The sequence below is a fragment of the Bombina bombina genome, chromosome 6 (assembly GCF_027579735.1).
Source record: "Bombina bombina isolate aBomBom1 chromosome 6, aBomBom1.pri, whole genome shotgun sequence".
In the NCBI taxonomy this organism is placed as follows: domain Eukaryota; kingdom Metazoa; phylum Chordata; class Amphibia; order Anura; family Bombinatoridae; genus Bombina; species Bombina bombina.
In genome coordinates this window covers 1,119,464,939-1,119,491,054 of record NC_069504.1, presented here as the reverse complement: position 1 = coordinate 1,119,491,054, position 26,116 = coordinate 1,119,464,939, and the positions used below count along the sequence as shown (strand labels likewise).

Here is a 26,116-nt window from a genome sequence, read left to right as displayed (position 1 = left end):
TTACATGGGCATCTATTGTCCCTTCCCCAGCAGTGTGGCATAACATGGGCATCTATTGTCCCTTCCCCAGCAGTGTGGCATAACATGGGCATCTATTGTCCCTTCCCTAGCAGTATGGCATAACATGGGAATCTATTGTCCCTTCCCCAGCAGTGTGGCATAACATGGGCATCTATTGTCACTTCCCCAGCAGTATGGCATTACATGGGCATCTATTGTCCCTTCCCCGGCAGTATGGCATTAAATGGGCATCTATTGTCCCTTCCCCAGCAGTGTGGCATTACATGAGCATCTATTGTCCCTTCCCCAGCAGTATGGCATAACATGGGCATCTACTGTCCCTTCCCCAGCAGTATGGCATTAAATGGGCATCTATTGTCCCTTCCCCAGCAGTATGGCATAACATGGGCATCTATTGTCCCTTCCCCAGCAGTGTGGCATTACATGGGCATCTATTGTCCCTTCCCCAGTAGTAAGGCATAACATAGGCATCTACGGTCCCTTCCCCAGCAGTATGGCATAACATGGGCATCTATTGTCCCTTCCCCAGCAGTATGGCATTAAATTGGCACCTGTAGGACTATGAATACGGCGCAGGCCGAAACATGTTAGTCTATTACATTACATGTCCCTTCCCCAGCAGTGTGGTATAACATGGGCATCTACTGTCACTTCCCCAGCAGTATGGCATTACATGGGCATCTATTGTCCCTTCCCCAGCAGTATGGAATTAAATTGGCACCTGTAGGACTATGAATACGGCGCAGGCCGAAACATGTTAGTCTATTACATTACATGTCCCTTCCCCAGCAGTGTGGTATAACATGGGCATCTACTGTCACTTCCCCAGCAGTATGGCATTACATGGGCATCTATTGTCCCTTCCCCAGCAGTATGGCATTACATGGGCATCTATTGTCCCTTCCCCAGCAGTATGGCATTAAATGGGCATCTATTTCCCTTCCCCGGCAGTATGGCATTAAATGGGCATGTATTGTCCCTTCCCCAGCAGTATGGCATTAAATGGGCATCTATTGTCCCTTCCCCAGCAGTGTGGCATTACATGGGCATCTATTGTCCCTTCCCCAGCAGTGTGGCATTACATGAGCATCTATTGTCCCTTCCCCAGCAGTATGGCATAACATGGGCATCTACTGTCCCTTCCCCAGCAGTATGGCATTAAATGGGCATCTATTGTCCCTTCCCCAGCAGTATGGCATAACATGGGCATCTATTGTCCCTTCCCCAGCAGTGTGGCATTACATGGGCATCTATTGTCCCTTCCCCAGTAGTAAGGCATAACATAGGCATCTACGGTCCCTTCCCCAGCAGTATGGCATAACATGGGCATCTATTGTCCCTTCCCCAGCAGTATGGCATTAAATTGGCACCTGTAGGACTATGAATACGGCGCAGGCCGAAACATGTTAGTCTATTACATTACATGTCCCTTCCACAGCAGTATGGCATAACATGGGCATCTATTGTCCCTTCCCCAGCAGTATGGCATAACATGGGCATCTATTGTCCCTTCCCCAGCAGTATGGCATAACATGGGCATCTATTGTCCCTTCCCCAGCAGTATGGCATTACATGGGCATCTATTGTCCCTTCCCCAGCAGTATGGCATTACATGGGCATCTATTGTCCCTTCCCCATTAGTATGGCATAACATGTACATCTATTGTCCCTTCCCCAGCAGTATGGCATTAAATTGGCACCTATTGTCCCTTCCCCACCAGTATGGCATTAAATGGGCATCTATTGTCCCTTCCCCACCAGTGTGGCATTACTTAGGCATCTATTGTCCCTTCCCCAGGAGTGTGGCATTACTTGGGCATCTATTGTCCCTTCCCCAGCAGTGTGGCATAACATGGGCATCTATTGTCCCTTCCCCAGCAGTGTGGCATTACATGGGCATCTATTGTCCCTTCCCCAGTAGTATGGCATAACATGGGCATCTACGGTCCCTTCCCCAGCAGTATGGCATAACATGGGCATCTACGGTCCCTTCCCCAGCAGTGTGGCATAACATGGGCATCTATTGTCCCTTCCCCAGCAGTGTGGTATTACATGGGCATCTATTGTCCCTTCCCCAGTAGTATGGCATAACATGGGCATCTACGGTCCCTTCCCCAGCAGTATGGCATAACATGGGCATCTATTGTCCCTTCCCCAGCAGTATGGCATTACATGGGCATCTATTGTCCCTTCCCCAGCAGTATGGCATAACATGGGCATCTATTGTCCCTTCCCCAGCAGTATGGCATTACATGGGCATCTATTGTCCCTTCCCCAGCAGTATGGCATTACATGGGCATCTATTGTCCCTTCCCCATCAGTATGGCATAACATGGGCATCTATTGTCCCTTCCCCAGCAGTATGGCATAACATGGGCATCTATTGTCCCTTCCCCAGCAGTATGGCATAACATGGGCATCTATTGTCCCTTCCCCAGCAGTGTGGCATTACATGGGCATCTATTGTCCCTTCCCCAGTAGTATGGCATAACATGGGCATCTACGGTCCCTTCCCCAGCAGTATGGCATTACATGGGCATCTATTGTCCCTTCCTCAGCAGTATGGCATTACATGGGCATCTATTGTCCCTTCCTCAGCAGTATGGCATCACAGATGCCTATTGACCTTTCTCCAGCAGTAGAATATCATACAAATGCCTTTTACCCACTGGCATAATAGTGAGTTTGACCCTTCCCCACCTCCAGTCATTTCCTGCAGTACAGTAGGTAACGACTACACTATTACATTAGATCAAGACACACATTTTATGTGTCACATTAACCAGATGTGCTTCAGTATTCTGTTGCAAAATTAGAGAGAGTACAAGAGTCAAAATGATACTAACAAATCACAAGACATTTCAGCTCAGACATCTTGCACTGCACTCAGAAAGCATTGTTATAGATTAGATTACAGGGCTTTGTATTATTGTTCCCTAGTAACCCTGGCTGTACATTCCTTAGGAGTTACACCAGACAGGGACTACAGTTTTATGTATAAATTAAAACAGTCACTAGAACAAATCTACCAAACTACTGTGAGTAGAATACAGGAGAAAAATAAAATAGTTAAATAAAAGAATAAAAAAACCAGAATATAATATTTAACCTTTTTACCGCCAGAACTCCTGAAACTCTGGATATTGCAGTTTGGTCAATTACTTTTTTGTTGTATTTTCCCAAAACAAACGAAACTCTCACATTAAATAATGAAACAAATTGTGCACTCTGGTCAGGTGTATCCCCTCCCAGTAAGACATATTGCAGCTGTTGGTACAGATTACCTAATAATGGTGTGTACACACACAGTGCTTCAGAGGAGTGCGAGCTCTTGGGAGGTCTGCGCAAACGACTTGCTTCTTTTACACCAAATCTCTTATAGAAACAGCTTTTCTGTAAGGGAAGGAAAATACATTATTTGCAGATTTACAAATATTTATTCTTAAGTCTTCCTGTATTTGTTGAAAGGGATTCACTCCCTGTTTATTAAAAAGAAAAGCCAGCTATCTGATCGTTCTCAGCTGTCCCAGGCTGTGCAAGTTACCAACCTAATTTGCACTTATGAAACCTCCTTCTCTGGCTAATCTTGAATATGAATTTACTGGAAGTTTTTTTAAATACCTTTCTTTTTTTTTAACCACTAAATTGCTAGAGAGGGAAATACCTCAATACTCTACAATCTGCAAGCATAGAACAAACAGAGGGAAACCAGCCAGTTTCACACTGTCATTTTTTATTTTTTAATATTATAGGAATATATTGTCTCAACAAAGAAGCCATTCATAAAAACAGTAGCAATACAGAAACTAGTTATGATTTCATGCATGGGAAGCACCGCATTTCAAATACAAAATAAAATGGTTTTAAAATAACTTTAAAATGTCCTTTTCTAAGCAAACGTTTGCATTGTTTTACAGTCCAGGGACACACCTCATGAAAAACAAAATTTGTGCTTACCTGATAAATTTCTTTCTTTTGCGATGTACCGAGTCCACGGATTCATCCTAACTTGTGGGATATTGTCCTTCCTGACAGGAAGTAGCAAAGAGAGCACCACAGCAGAGCTGTCTATATAGCTCCCCCCTTAACTCCACCCCCCATTCGACCGAAGGCCAAGGAAGAAAAGGAGAAACTATAAGGTGCAGAGTTGACTGAAGTTTACATAAAAAAATACTATCTGTCTTGAATAGACAGGGCGGGCCGTGGACTCGGTAAATCGCAAAAGAAAGAAATTTATCAGGTAAGCATAAATTTTGTTTTGTTTTGCATGATGTACCGAATCCACAGATTCATCCTAACTTGTGGGATACCAATACCAAAGCTTTAGGACACGGATGAAGGGAGGGACAAGACAGGAATCTAAACGGAAGGCACCACTGCTTGCAAAACCTCTCTCCCAAAAATAGCCTCCGAAGAAGCAAAAGTATCAAATTTGTAAAATTTTGAAAAGGTATGAAGCGAACACCAAGTCGCAGCCTTACAAATCTGTTCAACAGAAGCATCATTTTTAAAAGCCCACGTGGAAGCCACAGCTCTAGTAGAATGAGCTGTAATCCTTTCAGGAGGCTGCTGTCCAGCAGTCTCATAAGCCAAATGGATGATGCTTTTCAGCCAAAAGGAAAGAAAAGTCGCCGAAGCCTTTTGACCCCTACGCTTTCCAGAATAGACAACAAAGAAGATGTTTGACGAAAATCTTTGGTTGCCTGCAAATAAAATTTAAAAGCACGAACCACGTCCAAGTTGTGCAACAGACGTTCCTTCTTACAGGTAGAATTAGGACACAGAGAAGGAACAACAATTTCTTGATTGATATTCCTGTTAGTAAAAACCTTAGGTAGAAACTCAGGCTTGGTACGCAAGACCACCTTTATCAGCATGGAACACCAGATAAGGTGAGTCACATTGTAATGCAGATAGTTCAAACTCTTCGTGCTGAAGAGATAGCAACTAGGAACAAAACTTTCCAAGATAAAAGCTTAATATCTATGGAATGCATGGGTTCAAACGGAACCCCCTAAAGAACTCTAAGAACTAAATTTAGACTCCATGGCGGAGCAATAGGTTTAAACACAGGCTTAATTCTAACTAAAGCCTGACAAAAAGCTTGAACGTCTGGAACATCTGCCAGACGCTTGTGCAACAAAATAGACAGAGCAGATATCTATCCCTTTAGGGAACTAGCTGATAATCCTTTCTCCAATCCCTCTTGGAGAAAAGACAAAATCCTAGGAATCCTGATTTTACTCCAGGAGAAGCCTTTGGATTTGCACCAAAAAAGATATTTACACCATATCTTATGATAAATTTTCCTGGTAACAGGCTTTCGAGCCTGAATCAAGGTATTTATGACTGACTCAGAGAAATCCCGCTTTGATAGAATCAAGCGTTTAATTTCCAAGCAGTCAGTTGCAGAGAAATTAGATTTGGATGCTTCAATGGACCTTGAATCAGAAGGTCCTGTCTCAATGGCAGAGACCATGGTGGAAGGGATGACATGTCCACCAGGTCTGCATACCAAGTCCTGCGTGGCCATGCAGGTGCTATCAAAATCACAGACACTCTCTCCTGTTTGATTCTGGCAATCAGACGTGGAAGGAGAGGGAAAGGTGGCAACACATAAGCCAGGTTGAACGACCAGGGTACTGCTAGAGCATCTATCAGTACAGCCTTGACCTGGAGCAGTAACGAGGAAGTTTGGCATTCTGACGAGACGCCATCAGATCCAACTCTGGTGTGCCCCATAGCCGCACCAGCTGTGCAAACACCTCCGGATGGAGTTCCCACTCCCCCGGATGAAAAGTCTGACGTCTTAGAAAATCTGCCTTCAAGTTCTCTACACCTGGGATATAGATCGCTGATAGTTGGCAAGAGTGAGCCTCTGCCCATTGGATTATCCTTGAGACCTCTATCATTGCAAAGGAACTCTTTGTTCCGCCCTGATGATTGATATAAGCCACAGTCGTGATGTTGTCCGACTGAAACCTGATGAATCTGGCCGAAGACAGCTGAGGCCATGCCTGGAGAGCTATGAATATCGCTCTTAATTCCAGAATATTTATCGGTAGACATGTGCAATTCGATTTGGTTCAATTCGGAAAATTCTGCAAATTCGGAGATTCGGATCGAACCGAATTTACGAATTAAAATACTGCCAAATTTACTGAATAAATCCAAATTAGTTCAGATTTATTCGGTAAATTCGGATGGACATGGATTACACTAGTATTGTACAGTATATTAGGTTATATCACTCTGCTATGGGTTACACCTAATATACAGTACATAATACTAGTCTAATACACAGCACACCGAAATTCCGAATTTCCGAACCGAATCCAGCCGAGTTTTTTTCGAATCCGAATGAATCTGAAATGAATCCGAAACGAATTCATTCAAATTTTTCCGAATTCGAATCGATCCGAAACGAAATTCGGAAACCTCCAAATCTATACGAATTTTTCGATCATGCACATATCTATTTATCGGTAGGAGAGCCTCCTCCCGAGTCCACAAACCCTGGGCCTTCAGGGAATTCCAGACTGCACCCCAGCCCAGAAGACTGGCGTCTGTCGTGACTATAACCCATTCTGGCCTGCACAAACACATTCCCTGGGACAGATGATCCTGTGACAACCACCAAAGAAGAGAGTCTCTGGTCTCTTGATCCAGATTTATCTGAAGAGATAAATCTGCATAATCCCCATTCCACTGATAGGCCACTGCAACTATGCATGCTCAGAGATGCAAGGAAGCAAACGGAACTATGTCCATTGCCGCTACCATTAGTCCGATTACCTCCATACACTGAGCCACTGATGGCCAAGGAATGGAATGAAGAGCTCGGCAGGTGGACAAAATCTTTGATTTCCTGACCTCCGTCAGAAATATTTTCATTTCCACCGAGTCTATCAGAGTCCCTAGAAATAAAACTCTTGTGAGGGGGGGGGGAAAGAGAACTCTCTTTTACGCTCACTTTCCACCCATGAGACCTTAGAAAGGCCAACACTAAGTCCGTGTGAGACTTGTCTAGTTGGAAGGATGACGCTTGAATTAGAATTTCGTCTAGATAAGGTGCCACTGCTATGCCCCGTGACCTTAGAACCACCAGAAGGGACCCTAGCACCTTCGTGAAGATTCGCGGCACCGTGGCCAACCCGAAAGTAAGAGCCACAAACTGATAATGCTTGTCCAGAAAGGTGAACCTGAGGAACTGGTGATGATCTTTGTGGATAGGAATGTGTAGATACACATCCATAAGTCCACGGTGGTCATATATTGACGCTCCTGGATCAATGGTAAGATTGTCCGAATGGTCTCCATCTTGAAAGATGGAACTCTTAGGAATTGGTTTAAGATCTTGAGATCCAGAATTGGTCTGAAGGTTCCCTCCTTTTTGGGAACTATAAACAGATTGGAGTAGAACCCCTGCCCCTGTTCTGCTTTTGGAACTGGGCAGATGACTCCCATGGTAAAGAGGTTTTCTACACAGCGTAAGAACACCTCTCTTTTTGTCGGGTTTACAGACAATTGAGACAGATGGAACCTCCCCCTTGAAGGGGAATCCTTGAAATCTAGAAGGTATCCCTGGGTTACAATTTCTACTGCCCAGGAATACTGAACGTCTCTTGCCCAGGCCTGAGCAAAGAGAGAGAGCCTGCCCCCTACCAGATCTGGTCCCGGATTGGGGGCTACCCCTTCATGCTGACTTAGTGGCGGCAGCAGGCTTTTTGGCCTGTTTACTCTTGTTCCAAGCCTAATTAGGTCTCCAGGTTGGCTTGGATTGAGCAAAGTTCCCCTCTTGCTTTGCAGCAGGGGAAGAGGTAGAGGAACCACTCTTGAAGTTTCAAAAGGAATGATTTGTTTGGTCCTAGTTTTATTTGACTTATCCTGAGGGAGGGTATGACCCTTCCCCTCCAGTAATGTCTGAAATGATCTCTTTCAATGCAGGCCCGAATAGGGTCTTACCTTTGAAAGGGATTGACAAAAGCTTAGATTTCGATGACACATCAGCTGACCAGGACTTAAGCCATAACGCTCTACGCGATAAAATGGCAAAACCTGAATTCTTAGCCGCTAATTTAGCAAGAAGAATTAGCTAACTTAAGAGCCTTGATTCTGTCCAAAATATCATCTAGTGGGGTCTCCAGCTGCAGTGATTACCGGAACAATGCACGCTATAGGTTGGAGAAGAAAACCTTGATGAACAAAAATTTTCTTTAGGAGACCCTCTAATTTTTTATCCATAGGATCAATGAAAGCATAACTGTCTTCAATAGGTATAGTTGTACGCTTAGCCAGAGTAGAAATAGCTCCCTCCACCTTAGGGACTGTCTGCCATGAGTCCTTTAACACCTCTTCTCTTTACTCTTCCTGCTTAGAGCCAGCAAAGAGAATGACTGGGGGTGGAGTTAAGGGGGGAGCTATATAGACAGCTCTGCTGTGGTGCTCTCTTTGCTACTTCCTGTCAGGAAGGACAATATCCCACAAGTTAGGATGAATCCGTGGACTCGGTACATCACGCAAAAGAAAAAACTCTTGCTGTGAAAAATAAGAGGCTGATGAGTTGCTGCACTGATTCACGTATTGTGGTCTAGCACCTTGTAGGGTTAGATAACTGAATCCTGTAAATTGCAGCCAGCCAACCAAATGGCAGTGGGGAAATTTTTTTAGAGATATACTTTATGAAAATTACATTTTGAATTTACTGCTCCTTCAAGATCAGATTTTTTTAACCATTTTCAATGTGTTTTATAAAAGACATTAGAGAGATTGTTGCAGTTAATGAGCTTTTTGGACGGTGGAAACTTCCTTCAAGTTCTCACCTCGTTATTTAGGTCAGTGTTGTGAGAGTGATCACTGGACGACTCCTCATCGGTACAGCTCTAGAGACAACATAATTCAGAGAAATTCATTAGTTCCTTTTATTTGCTTCATATTTTAAAGAATAACATAATTTATACTTACCTGATATGGAGAGTCCACAAATCAATTCAATTACTAGTGGGAATTCAACTCCTGGCCATCAGATGTAGGCAAAGAACACCCCAGAAAAGCCTCAAGTATCCTCCCACTACCCAAAATCCCCAGTCATTCAGGGTATAGAGGTGCCTGAGGTTTAGAAAATTACAAAAAGCCGTCTTAAAAATAAGGGTGGGTCATTGACTCTCCATGCCAGGAAAGAAAAGAATTTATTAGGTAAGTATAAATTATGTTTTCTTTCCAATGGCATGGAGAGTCCACAAATTCATTCAATTACTAGTAGGAACCAATACCAAAGCTAGAGTCCACAGAATGGAAGGAATGGATACACAAGACAGGAAAACCTAAACAGAAGGCACCACCGCTTGAAGAACTTTCCTCCCAAAAGAAGCCTCAGCTGAGGCAAAAAACATCAAATTTGTAAAATTGGGAAAAAGTATGCAATGATGACCAAGTGGCCGCCTTGCAAATCTGTTCCATAGAAGCATCATTTTTAAAAGGCCCAAGAGGAAGAGACAGCCCTAGTGGAGTGAGCCGTAATTTTCTCTGGTGGCTGCTGTCAAGCTGTCTCATAAGCTAATCGAATAACACTTCTAAACCAGAAGGGAGAGTAGAAGAAGTGGCCTTCTGACCCCTCAGTTTACCAGAAAAGGCATAAAAAAGAGCAAAAGATTAACGAAAATCTTTCATAGCCTGTAAATAGAACTTAAAAGCACACACAACATCCAGATTGTGCAACAACCGCTCCTTAGGAGAAAATGAAGGAACAACAATTTCTTGGTTAATATTGCGTTCCAAAACCAGCTTGGGTAGAAAACCTAATTTAGTACGAGAACCGCCTTATCCGCATGAAGAATAAGATAAGGAGAATCACACTGTATAGCCGAAAGCTCAGAAACTCTATGGGCAGAGGAAATTGCCTGCAGAAATAAAACCTTCCAGGACAATAACTTGATATCAACAGAATGCATAGGCTCAAATGGAGCCTGCTGCAGAACTTTAAGAACCCGATTAAGGCTCCAAGGAGGAGAAATTTACCTAAACCTAACCAAAGCCTGGACAAAAGACTGAACATCTGCAAAATTGCCAGACGCTTCTGCAGAAGAATCGACAGAGCCGAAATCTGACCCTTTAGAGTACTGACTGATTAACCCTTTTTCAGGCCCTCCTGAAGAAAGGATAGAATATGGGGAATTCTCACCTGACCCCAAGAAAAACACCTAGATCCGGACAAATTAAGGTATTTATGTCATACCTTATAATAAATCTTGCGAGTAACAGGCTTACGAGCTTGAATCAGTCTCAATAACCTTCAAAGAAAAATCTCGTCTGGACAAGACAAAGTGTTCAATCTCCAAGCAGTCAGCATCAGAGAGATGGAGGAAGGGACCCTGAAGAAGAAGATCCTTCTTTAGAGGCAATTTCCATGGGGGAAATGAGGACATCCCCACCAAGTTTTGCAAGGCCATGCTAGAATCACTGAAGCCTCTCCTGTTTGATACGAGCTATCACCCAAGGAAGGAGGGCATCCGGAGGAAACCGATATATTAGACCAAAATCCCATGGCACTGCCAGGGCATCTACAAGAGCTGCTTGAGGATCTCTTGATCTTGCTCCGTATCTTGGAAGCTTGGCATTTAGACGAGATGCCATCAGATCCAACTCTGGAACTACCAATTTAAGGGTTAACATTGAGAAAACATCTGGATGTAAAGCCCATTCCCCTGGATGAAACATCTGCCTCCTTAGATAATCCGCTTCCCAGTTGTCCACCCCTGGGATATGAATGGCAGAGAGATGACAATAGTGAGACTCTGCCCACTGAGGCCAAGCTGTTAGAGCATTGAGAATTGCTCTCAATTTTATAATATGTATAGGGAGGGCAGGCTCCTCCTGAGTCCAAAGTCCCTGAGCTCTTAGGGACCCCCAAACTGCTCCCCAGCCTAAAAGGCTAGCATTCATGGTCACAATCTCCCAAGAGGGTCTCGGGAAACAAGTGCCCTGAGACAAATGGTCCTGGAAGATCCACCAAGACAGAGAAATCCTTGTCTGAGTGTTCTCCACTCCATTGATTGAGCATACATAACTGTAGAGGTTTCAGATGAAAGCAAGTAAACTGAAAAATGTTAATGGATGCCACCATGAGACCAATTACTTTCATGCATACAGCCACTGATGGACAAACAGAGGACTGAAGTTAACAGGCCCTCCAGAAGCTTGAATTTTCTAAACTCCATCAAAAAAATCTTCATAGATACTGCGAACCTCAGAAACCTGAAATGTTCCCTGTGGATAGGCACATGAAGATATGTATCCTTTAGGTCTATGGTGTTCACAAACTGACCCTCCTGAACTAGAGGGAGAATAGAACAAATAGTCTCCATCTTGAAGGACGGGATAATCTTGATCTTGTCCTGGGGGGACCAGAAAGCCTGCCTCCTACTTGTTTCAGAACTGGATGGGGGATGGCCCCTTCATGCTGACTTAGCCTCAGGGGAAGGCTTTCTGGATTGCTTACCCTTGTTCCAGGGCTGGCTAGCTCTCCAAGAAGTCTTGGCTTGCTCAGATTTAAAAGACAAGGAAGATTTCAGTCCCTTGAAGTTATGAAAGAAACGAAAATTAGAAGTCTGACGACCCTTGGGTCTATTCTTATCCTGTGGTAAAAAAACCTCCCATTCCACCAGTAACCATGGAAATGATCTCTGCTAGACCAGGACCAAATAAAGTCTTACCCTTTAAAGGTAGAAAGTTCAAAGAAAGATGATCCCAGCTGCATTAAAACAATGATCCTTTATTCTTTATTCGTTGTTTAAAACATGAAGATACACAGCAAACGATGTAAAAGGTGCTGAGGGCGCAGCACTGTATGGCTTACATGTTTCGGAAATGATCCGTAGTCGTAGCCTACAGTGTTGAGCCCCACACCTGTTTAAAAGAGATTCAAACAAATGTGATTCGCTAAAAGTGAAACCCGCCCTCAGACTAAACCTGAGCACACCTGTTTAATACATTAATGCCTAAAAGTAATTCAGCACGCACAAACAATGTAAAAGGATTAGACTGCCTACTGAGTGAATGATGAATAAAAAAGTGTCAGATGTTACAAGACGGACAATAATATTACGTCCGGGCAAAAATATATACATATACACACTTTTGAGGCATACAAAGAGGAGGCATTGTAGGAAAACCTAGGTTAAATTGATTGAAGGGAGCAGAATTCTACACACATTTTGTTAAAGGGAGCAGATTTCCACTGGGGTCCTTACACAAATATAGACCAGGCTCTATTCCCAATATGCAAAAGAATTCTGTGTCCACAATATACGCAATGAAAACGGGGTAATATATGTAATAATATATAATATACTATACAAACATGCACATTCTATTATGTTAGTGGTTATGAATAAATGCTAAATTCCACCATGTATAGTGGCTTGTAGGGTATTATTATATGCTGCTATAATAAATGTCCTGGGCTAGATTGGGTTTTAAAGCCGCCCTACTAAATGTGGCTTACTAATGCTATGTATATAAGAAACATCGTAAGAGCCCCATGCATAGTAGTAATCTCTGAGGATGTAATATGTAACCCTAAAAAGCTCAGTAGGGAAATATAAAATGAAAATGAAATGTTAAATAGGTGGAAGTTAAATTATTAATAAATGAAATTATAAATATAAAAAAAACAAGAATAAATAAAGAAAATAATAACAATGAAATAAAAATAAAGAATGTTAATGTTTAAGAAGTAGTTTGCTATTCTGTATAAAAGCAACAATTAGTCGTATTATAACTCTGTCCATGTATGAACAAATATACAATACAAATGTGTGCAGATTTTTACCACTGATATGCATAAGAGCAAACAAAGATATTCCAAACTTAATATGTGGAGTATGTATATATAACGTAAGGTAAGAGATGTGAGAGGTCATAATGATGGTAATAATGAAACTACAAGGGGATAAATATGGAAGAGGAAGGCAACTAAAAAATAAAATAAATTAAATAAAACAAATAAGGCTATATATAATATAGCAAGCACACCGATAATGAAAAAAATAATGAAAAAAATTAAAAAAATATATCTCAAACTGATATAATTATTCCCAGAGATTTAAGACATCGTATCTGGAATTTAATCCATCTGGCACCCGGGTGCCCATTGTGAAAATCCAAAAAGCTTCACGTCTAGCGAGAAGTGTGTCAACATCTCCTCCCCTGGTAGGTCTATTGACCTTCTCAATAGCACACCAGGTAAAGCCCTGAAGATTATTATCATGGAAAACCCCGAAGTGTTGAACTATAGGGGTTGATGCTCTTTTGGTGTTAAATGAAGACAAATGTTCTCTGATCCTAGTATTTAGGTCACGTGAGGCGAGTCCTATATACTGGATCTTGCACAAAGTGCACTCAATCAAGTAAACCACTGACTCCATCTTGCAATTCATGCAAGATCTGATCTGATATTGTTTTTTTGTTTTTTCACTAGTAAACTCTTTTGTGATGTTAACAAACTCACAAGGTTTACATTTTCGATGTCCACACCTGTACATGCCAGTGTGTTTAAGCCAGGAGCTTTGTTTAGGTTTGTCAGACTTAAGTAGTGTAGGTTAGAGGATAGAGCCTAGGGTAGGGCTCTTTATATATGCACATCTTAATCCAGTTTTCACAGTCTCCACTAGTTTATCCTCTGCCAACAACAATGGAAAATGTTTGCGTATAATCTCGCATACCTGGGGATATTGGACACTGTGTTTAGTTACAAAAGTTACTCCCTGTCTAGCTTGTCTTGTGTGCCGTTTAGTTCTCAAAAGTTTCTCTCTGGGAATAGTAAGAACTTGTTCCCTAGTTTTTCTTATGGCCTTGGGAGGATAATTCCTATCCTTAAGTCTCCTTTCAAGTCCCCTAGATTCATTCAGAAAATCAGTGTGCAGTGTGCAATTTCTCTTAAGCCTGGTATATTCACCTTTTGCTATGGCAAAGGGGACATGCTTCGGATGGCAGCTAGTTCCCAAAAGTAGGAAGTTGCCCGAAATGGGCTTTCTGTAGATTGTGGATTTCACCGTGCCCATAGTGGTGGCCTCCAGTGTAAGGTCAAGATAATTGATAGACCTGTCATTAAGTTCAAATGTGAACTTAAGGCCAATCTCATTAGTGTTGAGATAATCCATGAACAGGGGAATACTGGTATGGTCACCAGTCCACACAAAAAGGAGGTCGTCGATGTACCTCCTATAAAAGGAGATACAATCCTTGTAAGGATTACTATCTCCAAAGATGTGGTAAAACTCCCACCACCCAAGAAACAAATTTGCAAAGGAAGGAGCAAATGTTGCTCCCATGGCGGTACCACATCTCTGGAGATAGTAGACTTCCTCAAAACTTAAAAAAATTGTGTGTAAGTAAAAAAGTGGTGACTCTTAGGATGTACTCAGTAAAAATATCACTGTACTCCAACCCCTGTTCAAGGAAAAAAGCTATGGCTTGTACTCCTGCTTGATGTGGAATACTAGAATATAGCGAAACAGCATCCACAGTAAGCCATTTGGACCCTTCGGTCCATTCAATCCTCTCAATCAAATTCAGAATGTGTTTTGTATCTTTCACATATGAGTGGAGAGACATTACAATTGGTTGAAGAATTGAGTCTAACTATTCTGAAAGATTGCCTAAGAGGGAATCAATCCCACTCACGATTGGTCTCCCCTGGACGTTGTCCAGGGTTTTGTGGGTCTTAGGTAAGTGATGGAACAATGGGGTCTTGGGAAAGTCCACTGACAAAAATTCCAAAGTGGTCTTGTCCATAATACCCAGCTCAAGACCATCATCAAGAAGCTGTTTTAGTTCTATCTGGAACTCAATGGTAGGGTCCCTATCTAAAACAAAATAGTCTGTCTCTTTTTGTAATTGTCTCAGGCCTTCCTGGATATAGTGTTCCCTATCCATCACCACTACCATGCCACCTTTGTCAGAATTCTTAATGACAAGGGAGCTGTTGTCTCTCAATGACACCATCGCTTCTTTTTCAGAGAGAGATAGATTGAACGTGTGTTTGGGTTGATTATTTTTTAGAATCAAAAGGTCCCTCTCCACTCTGTTGTAGAAGGTTCCTATAACATTGCCTCTGTTATCGATAGGATAGAATTTAGATCTCTTTCTAAAACAAAGACCCCTGTTGGCTACCTCAGTCGCTCTAGATGTTTCAAGCTGGAGCTGTTGAAGCAAAACCACATCACATGTGTGTTTAAAATCGTGGGTCTCAAGACTAGTGTCGCCAGCCTGGGTCAAAGTTTGAGTTTGAGTCATTGTTAGTTCATTCATACCATCATTAGAGAAATGTTTCTTAAGTGTTAAATTTCGTACAAGTTTATTGACATCAAGAATAGTTTTAAAAAGATCAAAGTCATTAGTTGATGCAAAGTTTAGACCTCTATTTAGCACTTTGTATTGTGCCTCACTTAGGTTTTGTGTGGACAAATTCACAACATTCCCCACTATCCTAATTTCCTCTATTTGTAACAGGTTTGTGGCCTGGGCTCCCTGAGTTGATACCTGTCTTGGCTCTGATTGTAATGTGTACCGGGGTGCGTAGTCTGTCTCCCTCCCCCCGTGGGTGCATCCCGTTCCTGGGGAAAAACCCGATTAAGGGTGAAGGGGTCAGCCTGGTTTTGCGCATGCATTACAGGGACTGATTCAAGATAAACACTTTGTGATGAGCTCGCTCCCTGTACTCCCCCGCCATCTCTATTACCTGTAGGCAAAATATCAATGTGTGGGGCCTGCGTTAAGGTATAAACATTATCCTTGGTGGTAGTGGGCATTGTGGGTGCTGGTATACTAAGTGATTCTCCTTCACTAGACCCATCAGATTCACTCCCCGAGAATGTTACATTTTTAGAGATATTCCCTTTGTTGTCATTATTCCTACTCCTGTTTCTATTTCTATTACCCCTCCTTCTCCTTCCAAACCTAGGTTGGTTTGCTCTAAAATTACCCCTGTTGGCTTTGTTCCAAATATATACAGAGTTACTAGAATAGTCCAATTTGTCTCTAATGAACTTGGTGTGTTTGGTTTCCATTATAATGGATCTACCGTTAGCAACTAGCTCCCTAAGGGTTTTGTCAAATCTGGCAAAATCAGTATTACTGCTCCTCCTATTCATTTCAACTTGCAAATCATCTATATCCTTTCTAATAATCTCCAACATCTTATTTTTATATTGTATGAGCAACTTCATGAGTCTCATAGAGCAGTCTGTGAGTACAGCATTCCAAGCTTCTACAAAGTCCTTATCCTGAGTGTCCACTTAAAAAGTGGGAAACTTATATAGTCTTAGGCCTCTGGGTATCATGCTTAGGCTTAAATACTTTTCCAGTGTCCATATGTCCCACTGGGTTTTGGATTCTTTTAGAAATAAATTCTCCATTTGCTCAAAAAGGGTACCTAATGTAAGTACTCCCTAATGTAAGTACGCCCATCACACATGCTCCTTGATAGCCCATAAACAGCAAAGATGCAGCCGGTTTACTGGAAAGCAGAAAGTTCAAAGAAAGACGATCCCAGCTGCATTAAAACAATGATCCTTTATTCTTTATTTGTTGTTTAAAACATGAAGATACACAGCAAACGATGTGAAAGGTGCTGAGGGCGCAGCACTGTATGGCTTACATGTTTCGGAAATGATCCATAGTCATAGCCTACAGTGTTGAGCCCCACACCCGTTTAAAAGAGATTCAAACAAATGTGATTCGCTAAAAGTGAAACCCGCCCTCAGACTAAACCTGAGCACACCTGTTTAATACATTAATGCCTAAAAGTAATTCAGCACGCACAAACAATGTAAAAGGATTAGACTGCCTACTGAGTGAATGATGAATAAAAAAGTGTCAGATGTTACAAGACGGACAATAATATTACGTCCGGGCAAAAATATATACATATACACACTTTTATATATATACATATACACACTTTTAATGATGGTATGAATGAACTAACAATGACTCAAACTCAAACTTTGACCCAGGCTGGCGACACTAGTCTTGAGACCCACGATTTTAAACACACATGTGATGTGGTTTTGCTTCAACAGCTCCAGCTTGAAACATCTAGAGCGACTGAGGTAGCCAACAGGGGTCCTTGTTTTAGAAAGAGATCTAAATTCTATCCTATCCATAACAGAGGCAATGTTATAGAAACCTTCTACAACAGAGTGGAGAGGGACCTTTTGATTCTAAAAAATAATCAACCCAAACACACGTTCAATCTATCTCTCTCTGAAAAAGAAGCGATGGTGTCATTGAGAGACAACAGCTCCCTTGTCATTAAGAATTCTGACAAAGGTGGCATGGTAGTGGTGATGGATAGGGAACACTATATCTTGGAAGGCCTGAGACAATTACAAAAAGAGACAGACTATTTTGTTTTAAATAGGGACCCTACCATTGAGTTCCAGATAGAACTAAAACAGCTTCTTGATGATGGTCTTGAGCTGGGTATTCTGGACAAGACCACTTTGGAATTTTTGTCAGTGGACTTCCCAAGACCTCATTGTTCCATCACTTACCCAAGACCCTCAAAACCCTGGACAACGTCCAGGGGAGACCAATCATGAGTGGGATTGATTCCCTCTTAGGCAATCTTTCAGAATGGTTAGACTCAATTCTTCAACCAATTGTAATGTCTCTCCACTCATATGTGAAAGATACAAAACACATTCTGAATTTGATTGAGAGGATTGAATGGACCGAAGGGTCCAAATGGCTTACTGTGGATGCTGTTTCACTATATTCTAGTATTCCACATCAAGCAGGAGTACAAGCCATAGCTTTTTTCCTTGAACAGGGGTTGGAGTACAGTGATATTTTTACTGAGTACATCCTAAGAGTCACCTCTTTTTTACTTACACACATTTTTTTTAAGTTTGAGGAAGTCTACTATCTCCAGAGATGTGGTACCGCCATGGGAGCAACATTTGCTCCTTCCTTTGCAAATTTGTTTCTTGGGTGGTGGGAGTTTTACCACATCTTTGGAGATAGTAATCCTTACAAGGATTGTATCTCCTTTTATAGGAGGTACATTGACGACCTCCTTTTTGTGTGGACTGGTGACCATACCAGTATTCCCCTGTTCATGGAATATCTCAACACTAATGAGATTGGCCTTAAGTTCACATTTGAACTTAATGACAGGTCTATCAATTATCTTGACCTTACACTGGAGGCCACCACTATGGGCACGGTGAAATCCACAATCTATAGAAAGCCCATTTTGGGCAACTCCCTACTTTTGGGCACACAGTGTCCAATATCCCCAGGTATGCGAGATTATACGCAAACATTTTCCATTGTTGTTGGCAGAGGATAAACTAGTGGAGACTGTGAAAACTGGATTAAGATGTGCATATAGAAAGAGCCCTACCCTAGGCTCTATCCTCTAACCTACACTACTTAAGTCTAACAAACCTAAACAAAGCTCCTGGCTTAAACACACTGGCATGTACAGGTGTGGACATCGAAAATGTAAACCTTGTGAGTTTGTTAACATCACAAAAGAGTTTACTAGTGAAAAAACAAAAAAACAATATCCAATCAGATCTTGCATGAATTGCAAGACGGAGTCAGTGGTTTACTTGATTGAGTGCACTTTGTGCAAGATCCAGTATATAGGACTCGCCTCACGTGACCTAAATACTAGGATCAGAGAACATTTGTCTTCATTTAACACCAAAAGAGCATCAACCCCTATAGTTCAACACTTCGGGGTTTTCCATGATAATCATCTTCAGGGCTTTACCTGGTGTGCTATTGAGAAGGTCAATAGACCTACCAGGGGAGGAGATGTTGACACACTTCTCGCTAGACGTGAAGCTTTTTGGATTTTCACAATGGGCACCCAGGTGCCAGATGGATTAAATTCCAGAAACAATGTGTTAAATCTCTGGGAATAATTATATCAGTTTGAGATATATTTTTTTCATTTTTTTCATAATTTTTTTCATTATCGGTGTGCTTGCTATATTATACATAGCCTTATTTGTTTTATTTAATTTATTTTATTTTTTAGTTGCCTTCCTCTTCCATATTTATCCCCTTGTAGTTTCATTATTACCATCATTATGACCTCTCACATCGCTTACCTTACCTTATATATACATACTCCACATATTAAGTTTGGAATATCTTTATTATGTTTGCTCTTATGCATATCAGTGGTAACAATCAGCATACATTTGTGTATATTTGTTCATACATGGACAGAGTTATAATATGACTAATTGTTGCTTGTATACAGAATAGCAAACTACTTCTTAAACATTAACATTCTTTATTTTTATTTCATTGTTATTATTTTCTTTATTTATTCTTGTTTTTTTTATATTTATAATTTCATTTATTAATAATTTAACTTCCACCTATTTAACATTTCATTTTCATTTTATATTTCCCTACTGAGCTTTTTAGGGTTATATATTACATCCTCAGAGATTACTACTATGCATGGGGCTCTTACGATGTTTCTTATATACATAGCATTAGTAAGCCACATTTAGTAGGGCGGCTTTAAAGCCCAATCTAGCCCAGGCCTTTTTATTATAGCAGCATAGAAAAATACCCTACAAGCCACTATACAAGGTGGAATTTAGCATTTATTCATAACCACTAACATAATAGAATGTGCATGTTTGTATAGTATATTATTACATATATTACCCCGTTTTCATTGCGTATATTGTGGACACAGAATTCTTTTGCATATTGGGAATAGAGCCTGGTCTATATTTGTGTAAGGACCCCAGTGGAAATCTGCTCCCTTTAACAAAATGTGTGTAGAATTCTGCTCCCTTCAATCAATTTAACCTAGGTTTTCCTACAACGCCTCCTCTTTGTATGCCTCAAAAGTGTGTATATGTATATATTTTTGCCCGGACGTAATATTATTGTCCGTCTTGTAACATCTGACACTTTTTTATTCACCATTCACTCAGTAGGCAGTCTAATCCTTTTACACTGTTTGTGCGTGCTGAATTACTTTTAGACATTAATGTATTAAACAGGTGTGCTCAGGTTTAGTCTGAGGGCGGGTTTCACTTTTAGCGAATCACATTTGTTTGAATCTCTTTTAAACAGGTGTGGGGCTCAACACTGTAGGCTATGACTACGGATCATTTCCGAAACATGTAAGCCATACAGTGCTGCGCAATCAGCACCTTTTACATCGTTTTCTGTGTATCTTCATGTTTTAAACAACGAATAAAGAATAAAGGATCATTGTTTTAATGCAGCTGGGATCGTCTTTCTTTGAACTTTCTGCTTTCCAGTAAACCGGCTGCATCTTTGCTGTTTATGGGCTATCAAGGAGCATGTGTGATGGGCGTTTGTATTAAGCAACTTACAGCTAACAGCTATCAGCACCCCCAAGTCTCACAGTGTTACGGAGCGGAGTAGAGGGGAGGAGCAATTCAGGACTCAGGAGGATCGTAGCCGGGATAAGTTGAGGCGGTTGAGGAGTTCACCGCTTCGTCCCGGTTTGTTTCTTTCCCCAGAGTGAAATAGTTCCTGTACGGAGCCTTCCAAGAGGACATAGGTATTGATACTGCCTGAAGCACCCCCACTCATTGACCCACTGGTGAGTGAAGCATATCGCTGGTTTCTGTGTGCTTTATCAGCTGTTTGTCTATTGACTTTCAGCCTGCCTGCTTGTGGGCGGCTGTTTGCGGCTAATTGATTCTCAGCCACTTGTTTGTTTGCATTGCTAATACACACATACGCTCCAACACACTTTGGATTATTAATTTCTGGATTGCTGGTACAGTGATAAGGGTTTCTCTGACTTTTTCCTTTAAAGGTAGAGACAGAAGCTTTGATTTAGAAGTCGCATCCGCAAACCAAGAGTTTAACCAAAGGGCTCTGCGGGCTAGTATCGCAAAACTAGAAATCTTGGCTCCCAGCTCAACAACTTGCATACTGGCATCACAGATAAAAGTATTAGCCAGCTTCAGAGCCTTGATCCTATCCTGGATCTTCTCTTTAGTAATCTCCTCTGAAATTAGATCAGACAATGAGTCACACCAATAAGAGGCTGCACCAGCAACTGTCGCAATACTAGCAACCCTGATGAAGAAACATCTTTCTTAAATAACCCTCCAGTTTCTTATCCATAGGGTCTCTAAAAGAGGAATTATCCTCAAGAGGTATAGTAGTTCTCTTGGCTAAGGTAGATATAGCACCCTCTACTCTAAGAACAGTGCGCAACAGATCTCGCACTGAATCATGCAGAGGAAACATTTTTTTAAACACAGGAGACGGGTTTAAAAGGAAAACCCGGCTTCTCCCATTCCGGAGATATGTCAGACATGCGATCTGGAACAGGAAAAATCTCCACAGATTTAGGTTAGTTTATTAGCCTTTTTAGGGGCCTCTGCTACTGTTTCAGAGTCATCCAAAGTAGCTAAAACCTCCTTCAAAAGTAAACTGAGATGCTCCAGTTTAAATTAACCTCCTCAGAATCCACTGTACTAAGAATTGTAGATTCTGAATCAGAGATCTTGCCTTTAGAAGCTGCAGAGGAATGATCCTCGCTAGATAACTGAGAAAGACTAACCAAATCAGTCTTGGCGGAATCAGAATCCATATAAATGTTCTTAGATTTCCTTTTATCAGAACTTGGTAAGGCACTTAGGGCTGTAGAAACTGCAGAAGTCAACTGCACAGCAAAATCTTTAGGAAAACAAACACTCCCAGAGACTGACAGAGGAACCACAAGGCACTGCATGTGAATCTGTCAAAGGCTGGGACAACCCCTGAACAGCATTATTCTGAGAAAAAGAAGTCTTGGATAAGAAATCGGATAATAAAACTTTATTTTGGGATCGGCATCCATAATAAATAAAATAGCCTTTTATTTCCCTTATACTCTAATCTCAATATAAAAAATTAGAATAAAATTGTAAGCAGAGAAATAATTATTAAAACCGGCACCTCTACACCCCAGCCATGCTGGAGAGACTCACCCAACCGGTAACCAGGAATCTAATCCACACCAGCAGATAAATCTTGTCCATATTGCAGATCCTAGAAAACTGCAATCATCAGAGAGAAGCGCGATAGGCAGTAAAAATTATCTAATGCCAGAAAATCCTGTCTGTCCCCTTGAAAATCCTGCTTCCAAACAGCCAGCTAGAAACAAACCGTTCAGCACTCAGGAAGTAACTGAGTGGTCACATGACCTAAAATTCAAAAGTGAGATGCGGTAAAAAAGAACCGCCAACAACTTCCTTAACGAGATATTACCTAAACAAAAAGTAAACTTGCAAATAAATCCCCATAGCCAAAATAAAAAAGCTTTCACATGACAGAACAGTACCCTCAGGGCCGGCATTTGTGTAAGACAGGCCAGGCAGCTGCCTTAGGGCACCTCCAGCAGGGGGGCGTCTGATCTGCCTGGCTGCCGTCATTGGGAAAGCAGCATGAGTGAAAAAATGTATGTGCACAGGTTGACTGATTTATTACACAGCTGGCTCTAACTTATGTTTTCACAAAATGCCTCAGAGCAGAGCTGGAACGCATGGGTAGCTGATTGCTAGGTAACTGGACAGTGTATCTTGGTGCACAAGACCCCGCCCCATGAGAACACCACACCCCTTTTAACAAGCCATGCCCCTTTTAAAAAGCCACGCCCGTTGAGAAAGTCACACCCTCAAATGGCCCCACCCATTTGAACCAGCAGTGTTTTTGGTCATCGTCTTGTTGAAATATCCAGCCCCTGGGGTAACTTCAACTAAAGTTTGTGACTGATTCCTCAACATTATTCTCAAGTATCTGCTGATATTGAGTGGAATCCATGAGACCCTCAACAAGATTCCCAGTACCGGCCACACAGCCCCACACTGCATGGTGGAACATCCACCAAATTTTACTGTGTGGGTAGCAAGTGTTTGTCTTTGAATGCTGTGTTCTTTTGCCGCCATGCATAACACCCCTTGTTATGACCAAATAACTCAATCTTCGTTTCATGAGTCCACAGCACCTTCTTCAAAAAGGAATCTGGCTTGTCCAAATGTGCGTTTGCATACCTCAAGCGACTCTGTTTGTGATGTGTGCATAAAAGGCTTGTTCCACATCATTCTCCCATACAGCTTCTCATTGTGCAAAGTGTGCTGAATTGTTTAACGCTGCACAGTGACACCATCTGCAGCAAGATGATGTTGTAGGTCTTTGGAGGTGGTCTGTGGGCTGTTTTTGACCATTCTCACCATCCTTTGCCTTTGCCTCTCCGATATTTTACTTGTCCTGCGGCACTTCTGGCCTTAACAAGAACTGTATGTATAATTGATGCAACAGAGTTTGCAAAGCGAAGAGAAAGACTGCTTATCTCTAAGTGATTATATCACCAAAACCCATAGATATTAGGAATCAAATAAATATAATAAAATGGTCTCAAAATCAACATTCGAACTTAAAAAAACTTTATTGGAGACAAGAAATTTAGTCCAGCTGGACTCGTACACACGCGCACACACACACACACAGGTTAAAAATAGCTCAAACTCAGACATATTGTAAGTTACCTAATGTGCAATCGAAAACGTTATAATAATAAATTGTCCCTCATATGTAGTTTTATACTGAGATTGCAATATCATGAGTATTATACAGGATAGTTAACACACTGACTGCTTTGGCCCCGGATATTGTACAAAAGTAATAATCTCCAGGATATATATAGATATAACAATAGGAAACATGCATTCCACCGGTATATTACTTCTGGCGCTATGCAGTTGTGTTATATAAGTATTTTACAAGAGAAGGTTTTTAGGTATAGTTTATATATAGTGTATCTCTAAAATGGGTCAAAACGTAAATATATAAATTGACAGATTAGGTTCCATGCGTGAATACCATCATTATAGTCATTTAAACCACATCTGAAATAAATGAAAACCGTTACCCTGACAGTTGTTACAATAACTAACAAGATAGCTATATTACTGAATTTACCGGTTGCTTTTAATGGATATTATTAAGATACTTTGATGACCAATGTTGCTTGTTAGTTGTAGCATAAACCGAGTGGAAACAAAGTATAGCCTTCCTACAAAAAGCCTCTTCTATAGCGGAGGCTATAATTAACGTTATACTGGCTGGATTTTAACAAAAGCAAGAAACTGAGCTAGAAAAGTCTCTACTATATCAGAGACTGTATTAACATTATCCTGAACTGAATTTGATTGATCGATTACCAGAAAATATCATTGTCTGAATGAGCAAGCATCTAAAAACAGAGAGGTACTAGGACCTTGTGAAAAGTGCCCCTTTGAGGCAAGACGAGGTCATAGTACCTCTCTGTTTTTAGATGCTTGCTCATTCAGACAATGATATTTTCTGGTAATCGATCAATCAAATTCAGTTCAGGATAATGTTAATACAGTCTCCGATATAGTAGAGACTTTTCTAGCTCAGTTTCTTGATTTTGTTAAAATAGTAATAGTTAAATAGTTTTGCTGTTGTAATCTAATATATAACTTGTAGGTAGGTAGCTCTGCAGCTGTTATAAAATATACAACTAGAAGTAATTGTTAAATAGTTTTGCAGTTATCTAATATATAACTTGTAGGTAGGTAGCTCTGCAGCTGTTATAAAATATACAACTAGAAGTAATAGTTAAATAGTTTTGCGGTTGTTATCTAATATATAACTTGTATGTAAGTAGCTCTGCAGCTGTTATAAAATATACAACTAGAAGAACTAATAGGTAAGTAGTTTTGCGGTTGTTATCTAATATATAACTTGTATGTAAGTAGCTCTGCAGCTATTAGAAAATATACAACTAGAAGAACTAATAGGTAAGTAGTTTTGCGGTTGTTATCTAATATATAACTTGTAGGTAGGTAGCTCTGCAGCTGTTAGAAAATCTACAACTAGAAGTAATAGTTAAATAGTTTTGCGGTTGTTATCTAATATATAACTTGTAGGTAGATAGCTCTGCAGCTGTTAGACAACAACCGCAAAACTATTTAACTATTACTTCTAGTTGTATATTTTCTAATATATAACTTGTAGGTAGGTAGCTCTGCAGCTGTTAGAAAATCTACAACTAGAAGTAATAGTTAAATAGTTTTGCGGTTGTTATCTAATATATAACTTGTAGGTAGATAGCTCTGCAGCTGTTAGACAACAACCGCAAAACTATTTAACTATTACTTCTAGTTGTAGATTTTCTAATATATAACTTGTAGGTAGGTAGCTCTGCAGCTGTTAGAAAATATACAACTAGAAGTAATAGTTAAATAGTTTTGCGGTTGTTATCTAATATATAACTTGTAGGTAAGTAGCTCCGCTGCTGTTAGAAAATATACAACTAGTAGGCAAGTAGTTTGCGGTGCCGGTTGTTATAAAATATATTGCAGCTGTTAAATATCAACTAGAACTAATAGGTAATATATTATAATTATAATAATAATATAGCTCACTAGCGATAAAATATAAAATATTAAATATGAAGGTTTCTCCCTAATTTTAGTATCAGCAGCAGCACAGTAGTTAACTGTTTAAAAAAAAAAATGAACTTTTACTTTGTTTTGCAAAACTTCTAATTGCAATCTGCTAATTAATTAAATTGCTAAAATACTTAATTTTTTTTAATAGTACTAAGCAGCCGTGACAGCCGTCAATGGTCAAGGTCAACAAGTATCAGCAGCAGCAGCACAGCAATTGACTGCTTTTTGTAAAAAAAAAAAAAAAAATGTACTTTTTTTGCAAAACTTCTAATTGCAATCTGCTAATTAATCTGCTAAAAAATATTTTATTGTTCCCAAATTACTCCACTAAAGCAAATTGTTTTAAGAGAGAACTCCCTACTACCCAAGTACTCTAATCTGTATCAGTTTTTTTTAAGTAAAAATAAAAATGAACTTTTTTTTTTCTCTCACTGACACTGTCTTGTCTACTCTGTTCTCTCTCTGTCTGACTGACTCACTCTCTCTCTCTCTTTTGTCAACTTTAGTGTAAACTAAACTAATAAGCTGCAGGCCTGCAGCAAACTAATTTTAGCCCCACAAGTCATATCTTCCTTGGACCTCCCTACCCTATCTAATCTAACTCA

The 26,116-nt window shown here is 40.7% G+C and overlaps 1 protein-coding gene across 1 annotated transcript in view; it reads right to left on the bottom strand.

Annotated features, from left to right (window-relative positions):
- Positions 1 to 26,116, bottom strand: part of IRAG2 (inositol 1,4,5-triphosphate receptor associated 2) — a 530,761-nt gene that overhangs the window by 275,076 nt on the left and 229,569 nt on the right. The window contains exons 20-21 of the mRNA XM_053719704.1: positions 8,844 to 8,903; positions 3,306 to 3,414 (exon numbers count right to left, since the gene is read on the bottom strand). Coding sequence (XP_053575679.1) covers positions 3,306 to 3,414; positions 8,844 to 8,903 — 169 coding nt within the window. The remainder of the gene's footprint in view (positions 1 to 3,305; positions 3,415 to 8,843; positions 8,904 to 26,116) is intronic.